Source organism: Mauremys mutica, chromosome 1 (assembly GCF_020497125.1).
Source record: "Mauremys mutica isolate MM-2020 ecotype Southern chromosome 1, ASM2049712v1, whole genome shotgun sequence".
NCBI lineage: Eukaryota > Metazoa > Chordata > Testudines > Geoemydidae > Mauremys > Mauremys mutica.
This window is the reverse complement of record NC_059072.1, coordinates 331,927,899-331,934,828: the sequence shown is the minus strand read 5'-3', so window position 1 is coordinate 331,934,828 and position 6,930 is coordinate 331,927,899. Positions and strand designations below refer to the sequence as shown.

The 6,930-nt window shown below is 46.8% G+C and overlaps 1 protein-coding gene across 8 annotated transcripts in view; it reads left to right on the top strand.

Annotated features, from left to right (window-relative positions):
• Window positions 1–1,175: 1,175 nt before the first annotated feature.
• YAP1 (Yes1 associated transcriptional regulator) overlaps window positions 1,176–6,930 on the top strand; it is a 180,127-nt gene continuing 174,372 nt past the window's right edge. For 7 of the 8 annotated variants that reach the window (XM_045019264.1, XM_045019255.1, XM_045019300.1 and 4 more), the window contains exons 1-3: window positions 1,648–1,789; window positions 3,794–3,875; window positions 5,208–5,280. In XM_045019264.1, coding sequence (XP_044875199.1) covers window positions 1,680–1,789; window positions 3,794–3,875; window positions 5,208–5,280 — 265 coding nt within the window. In that variant the 5' untranslated portion in view covers window positions 1,648–1,679. The other variant, XM_045019291.1, reaches the window with a different exon arrangement.

The window sequence follows — 6,930 nt, the reverse complement described above, 5'->3', positions numbered from 1 at the left end:
AGGAGCTTCACACACAGGGAGATACTTATCTCCACCCAGACTTGTTAAGCACAAGGTCATAGCTATGTATTCCAGTTGTTTGTTATTTAGAACATAGTTTCTATTTTGCAGCAAAAGATTGATTACTTCTTCCTACTTTATCCCTCCCCAAGCTTTTGTCAGTTCAGCATATTTCAAAGGAGTTAAAAGGTGTATCCTTTATATTTATCAGCTTTTAAATGTTTAATGCACACCTGCCATCCTTTGAATGGTATAAAAAGAAACATTTGGGCAGGAAAATAGGAGTATATATTTTCCTCTATAGAATTGTATTGGAGTGGGAGAATTTCTGCAGGAAATGCAAGAGAGGAAATGGTCAATATTTTACTGATAAATAAGGATTGTCTATCTCAGCTAGGGAAGGTTGGCATGTATGTTTTAGGGTTCTGCTGTAGTTTGATTTTCTAATTAATATCAATTACAGGTCATTGGTGTGTGGACACATGGAAAATCTATAGCATTTAATAGACATAAAAGTATTGAATACTACAGGTTTTCAGAGCAATTTCTATAAAATTTATTAACAATGTAATTTCTATAGCTTTTGGAATCACCGTATGGAATTCTATTTGCAAGACAGAATATTTGATTAACATATCATCTGGTGGTTTTGAACCATCCTAAAGGCTATAATTTTCTATTAATTTCCATGGGACTTTCTAATAAGGGGAGGGGTTGAGTTTTTGCATTTTTGTAGCTTGGTCCTGAAAGAGCATCTACTTTTGTGGCTTGAGCAGTGATCAAAGTAATTTGGCATCCAGCCCATCATTGAAAAATCAAATATGGTCCTAACCCCACCCCCGGCAATATTCACAGGTTCTTTGCTTGAAAACAGAAAACTCCAAAGCTGGAGTCTGTTGACCAGACAACAGAAGAGTAAAATATTGCTTGTGGATTTGGGGCAAAATAAGGCCTCCTTTTCGGGAAAAGCAGATTGGCAATGGAAACCGTGAGAAATGGTCATGCAGGAAAATGCTCCCTTCATTCTTTATGAAAAGCAGAATTTTCCCCAGGTTTCACAAGGCTCCACAATTGCCAACTCTCAGGATAGCTGATGTTTTCCTTTAGCCCCAGTTACTGGAGTCTGGGGATAAAAAGCTTCAACTAGCTTTTATGGTTGCAAGGAAAAACTTGAGGTGACCTCAGTGCAGCCAGGTGGCTCAGACACCACAAGGCCAAGCAGCCAGAGTGAGTCATTTGCACAACAGTCTCATGATAAGGGGGGGCTTGACTCCGTATTTTGAAAAGCTGGGGGTTGCCAATATCGTGCCCAGGGCTTGGCTGGGGAAGCTCCAACTAGGGCTGGAAGCCTGGTCCAGCCGGCCAGGTGCCTGCTGACCTCTTGGGGGGCAGCTGCCTGGTGGTACTGAATCACAGCACTGTGTGTGCTTGCAGACAGAGCGAGCCAAGGAAGTGGGGGGAATCTCAGCGCGCTCAGCCTAAAAAGCAGGGAGAGCAGGAAGCTGAGCCGGCTCAAGAGCCTCCCTTCCTAGCCGCAAGGTGCAGTGGAAGCTAGGGCGGCCCCTTGAGGCGGCGGAACCATTGTCAGCGCGTCAGAGCACCCGGGGGAAGCTGAAAACCAGAGCACCACGGCCTGGGTGAGTTTCCATGGTAACCAGTGCGGCGTCTAGCGGAGGACCATGTCTGCCGGGGATGAAGAGTCCGAGCGGCGCTTCGCTTTCCGCTATCTCCCCCAGAAAACCCTCCCCTCCCTGGAGAGCAGGGACACGCAGGGCCGGCTCCGCAAATGGTGGGAGGGAGATGGCGGGGTTGGGGCGGGCCCGCAGAGGGCTGGGCTCTGCTGGGAGGGGAGAGGAGGGGCTGCAGGGCAGAAGAGGCTGGGATCTGCTGGGAGGGGAGAGAAGGGGGAGCGCTGCGGGGCAGGAGAGGCTGGGATCTGCTGGGAAGGAGGATCAGGGCCGCCCGGGGGGGGGGGGCAAGTGGGGCAATTTACCCCAGGCCCTGGGCCCAGCAGGGGTCCCCACGAGAGTTTTTCGGGGGCCCTGGAGCAGGGTCCTTCACTCGCTGTGGGGGCCCCGGAAAACTCTCGCGGGGCCCGGGCCCCCGGAGCTTCTTCGCTCCCGGTCTTCACTGGCGGGGGGGTCCTTCCTCTCCGGGATAGAAGGACCCCCCGCTGCCGAATTACAGCCGAAGCGGGACCCACCGCTGGAGTGCAGCCGGGTCTTTGGCGGTAATTCGGCGGCGGGGGGGTCCTTCCGTTCCGGGACCCGCCGCCGAAGTGCCCCGATGACCCGCGGTGGGGGCTGCACTTCGGCGGCGGGTCCCGCTTCGGTGGTAATTTGGCGGAGGGGGGTCCCCGCCGTGGGTCTTTGGGGCACTTTGGTGGCGGGTCCCGGAACGGAAGGGCCCCCCGCTCCCGACTTGCCGCCGAAGCGGGGGCCCCCCGCCACCGAAGACTCCGGGCCCCCGGAATCCTCTGGGCGGCCCTGAGGAGGATGAAGAGGTTATTGATGCATCCGACGAAGTGGGTATTCACCCACGAAAGCTCATGCTCCAAAAACGTCTGTTAGTCTATAAGGTGCCACAGGACTCTTTGCTGCTTTTACAGATCCAGACTAACATGGCTACCCCTCTGATAATTGATGTTACACTTTCCCTTGGTATACGGATTAAAATTAGGGTTGCCAGGTGTCCAGTTTTCAACCATAATGCCCTGTCGAAGAGGACCCTGGCGGCTTTGGGCAGCACCGCTGACTAGGCCTTTAAAAGTCCAGTTGGTGAAGCAGCGGGGTTAAGGCAGGCTCCCCACAGCTCCTGGAAGCGGCTGCGAGGTCCCCGCGGCCCCTACATGCAGAGAAGTGCCACATGCTGCCCTCACCCCAAGCGGTGGCCTCGCAACTTCCATTGGCCAGGAACCACGACTAATGGGAGCTGCGGAGCTGGCACTGGGGGAGAGGGCAGCACGCAGAGCCTCCCTGGCCTCCCATGCACCTAGGGGCTGCAGGGACCTGACAGCCACTTTCTGGGAGCCCCGGGAAGTGCCCCCGGGATCCCACACCACCTCCTGCACCCCAACCTCCTGCCCCAGCCCAGAGTCCCCTCCCACACCCAATCTCCCTCCCAGAGCCTGCACCCCTGTGCCCCAGCCCAGAGCCTCCTCCTGCACCCCAAACCCCTCCTCTCTGGCTCCAGCCCGGAGCCCTCACCCCCCTTCCGCACCCTAACTCCTGCCCCAGCCTGATGAAAGTGAATGAGGGTGGGGTGATGGAGTGAGGGGGGCAGAGCCTCAGAGAAGGGGTGGGGCAGGGACAGCACTTGGGGAAAGGGAAGGTGTGGGGCCTCAGGGAAGGTGTGGGGCAGGGGTGTTTGGTTTGTGTGATCAGAAAGTTGGCAACCCTAATTAACATCAACCTTGTTTTGCAGTAAAACTGTGGTGAGTCCAGAGCTTGACTTACTGCAGATCTTTTCAGTGTTTTTCCGGCATGTAAAGAGCTGTTTGGAGGACAGTTCCTGAAGCAAAGTTAATTGCTGTTATTTTAAATAAAATAATATAGATATCAGCCTTGCAAAATTCTTCTTGCCCTAGAAGAGTAATTTTTTAATCTATTGGACAGATGAATAAAATATAATGAAAAAAATAATTATCAACAGTTGTCATGAAAGGGTGAGAGTGTGGTTTTTGTGCCAGGGCTAGTAAATATCTAGACAATTTTCAACTGCTGATATATTCTAAAGGGATGTGTCCAGTGTGTATGTTTTTTAATATTATTACTTACCATGTTCTGGGTTTCAGGTCCATGCATGGCAGAATCATCGTGCAAGCATTCAGTTTTGACCAACATTTTAAAACCTATCAAAAGGATGAATTTGTTAAGGTAGTTATACATCTATCAGATTTAATGGTTCCTTTTTAAAGGAACTGTAACTTTTTTTTGTTCTGGAATAACACTTAAACTTTCCCATTATATCTGCTGTATTATGCTTTTACAAGTGGCGAACAGTCACCGTAACTTTGACAATGGGTGGATTGGGGGTGGGGTGCTCATATTTTTGGTGAGCTGTGTAATACTATGACAGTATTTTACAGACAATGTTAACATTTCTCTGTTGGTCCAGTGAAGTAACATGAGAGCTAAAGAATGGGACTCTGGTTGGTTCTGGTCCTGGCTGCCTTTAGTTCTCTGTTGATGTTTGGGAGAAAGTCACATAGGCTTAGATTTTCAGAAATGCATGTGAATAGGCAGTTAATGTAATCAGCTGCTCAATCACAGTAATTATATGCATGAGCTAGACGTGCATGTGCATTTAGAAGTCTGAAGAAGTGAGGCCATGTTTTCAGAGGTGCTGAGAACCTGCAGTTCTTGTTGACTTCAATTGGTCTTATAGATGCTTAGCATTTCTGAATATTAGGCCCTTTGTCTTTAACCTCTGTGTTCCTCAATTTCCTTGTGTATAAAAGAGGATATATTCATCTCTGTGAAGTCATTTGATTTAGTAGTGAGAATGCATCTGTTTAGTGTAAAAGTAGGTTGGTTTCCTCTCTTATTTGTTGAATAGACATTTGACAACATCAGCTGATTTTTCTTGGAGATTAATTCACAATCAGGTGGTAACATAAAAAAAAACCCTCTATTCAGAAATGTAGCTAAGCAGCTGAGCTCCCTCTGGGATTATTCTACATCTTAATTGACTGAAGACTTATTAAAGACACATCTACTGCCTCCTTAACACTTTTTTTAGAGGTAAAATGATAAATTAGTTTGATTGTAGAGATTACATATAGTAATTTGTGGTTTATTTTTCTAACTTTGGTTTGCAGAAAGTATGCAAATTATGTATGGATTTTGATTATGCTGCAGAAAAAAGCATCCTGATAATTCCCTATTCTACAAAACTTTGTAATGCACTTAAAATTAATCAGACCAAGCTGCAGGCATAGTTTGGGGCAACTGATGTTTTGCAGACTGAAAACTTCAAATTTACATACACAAATACCTTTGTGGGTATATTTTTTAAAAAAAGTGTTTAGTCAAAATTGCAGAGGCATAAACTTGGGGATGTAATTTTTGGGTATGCAAACTCAGAGGTCATACTGAAGCCACTTATTTATTGGGCCCTAAAATTTGTCATAGAGATGTAATTTATTGCTTTGGTTGATATTATGAATCTAATTTTGTTAACTTTTCATTTTTAATTTGAAATTTTAGGCATTTTTTAATGATCCAAATGTTAGCGCCAATTTGAAATTGCTTACAGCTTCTGGACAGTGGACTACACTAGGTAAATAAATTTAGAATAAGTCAGTCTTTTAAATCTTTCTCTGTGGTAACTATATTTTCTCCAGTTAATGTTTTGTAACAATGACACGATTCAGATCTGTACCTTCACCCTCATTAAATAAAATTTGCAGCAGAAGATCATTTAAAGGAATCTCCTTCCTTTAAATGGTTGCTAAGGGCCATTAATCTAATTTCTTTCATTAAATTGTCACAGTTAAAGGGTAAACTTCCTCATTGATGTTTAAGGCTAGCCCATTTCTTTAATAATAAAGGAGACTCAGGTCCCATGTATATTACAAGTAAAACTGTGTTTTTTGTAAATCGACTGCTGACTTGTTTACACTGTCCACACACCCAACAACACAATTGTGTGTCAGGAGTGGTTGTAATCACGCCTACTACCTCACCAGGGTGCAGTGTCCAGAAGAGTCTCATAGAGAGGCAACATTTCTGAATTGTCCTACTGCAAAGAGAGTTGGGAGGAAGAGAACTAACTAGGGCTGTTAAGTATCAGAGGTGTGTTAGTCTGGATCTGTAAGAAGCAACAAAGAGTCCTGTGGCACCTTATAGACTAACAGATGTATTGAAGCATTACAGGTGCCACAGGACTCTTTGTTGCTTAGGGCTGTCAAGTGATTTAAAAAATTAATTGCAATTAATTGTGTGATAAAAAAATTAATTGTGATTAATCACACTGTTAAACAATAATAGAATACCATTTACTTAAATATTTTTGGATGTTTTCTACATTTTCAAATATTGATTTCAATTAAACACAGAACACAAAGTGTACAGTACTCACTTTATATTTATTTTTATTACAAATATTTGTGCTATAAAAATAAAAGAAATAGTATTTTTCAATTCACCTCATACAAGTACTGTAATATCTCTTTATCATGAAAGTTGAACTTACAAATGTAGAATTACGTACAAAAAAATAACTGCATTCAGAAATACAACAATGTAAGACTTTAGAGCCTACAAGTCCATTCAGTTCTATTTCTTGTTCATTCAGTCACTCAGACAAATACGTTTGTTTACATTTGCAGGAGATAACGCTTCCCGGTTCTTGTTTACAGTGTCACCTGGAAGTGAGAACATGTGTTCACATAGCACTGTTGTAGCCGGCATGACAAGATATTTACGTGCCAGATGCATTAAAGATTCATGTCCCTTCATGCTTCAACCACCATTCTAGAACAGGGGTCCCCAACCTTTTTGGGTCCAGGGACCGGTTTCGTTTGCCGGACCCTCCGCAGGCGTGCCTGCGGGAGGTCCAGCTGAGCTGTGGGACGAGCGCTCCCTCCGCAGTCGTGCCTGCGGGAGGTCCGCTGCTCCCGGGGCTCAGCTGGAGCTTCCGCAGGCACGCCTGCGGGAGGTCCACCGGCTCCAGTGGAGCTTCCGCAGGCGTGCCTGCGGGAGGTCCAGCTGAGCCACGGGACGAGCGCTCCCTCCGCAGTCGTGCCTGCGGGAGGTCCACCGGCTCCAGTGGAACTTCCGCAGGCGTGCCTGAGGAAGCTCCAGCTGAGCCCCGGGAGCAGCGGACCTCCCGCAGGCACGACTGCGGAGGGAGCGCTCGTCCAGCGGCTCAGCTGGACCTCCCGCAGGCATGCCTGCGGAAGCTCCACTGGGTCGGTTCGCGGCCCGG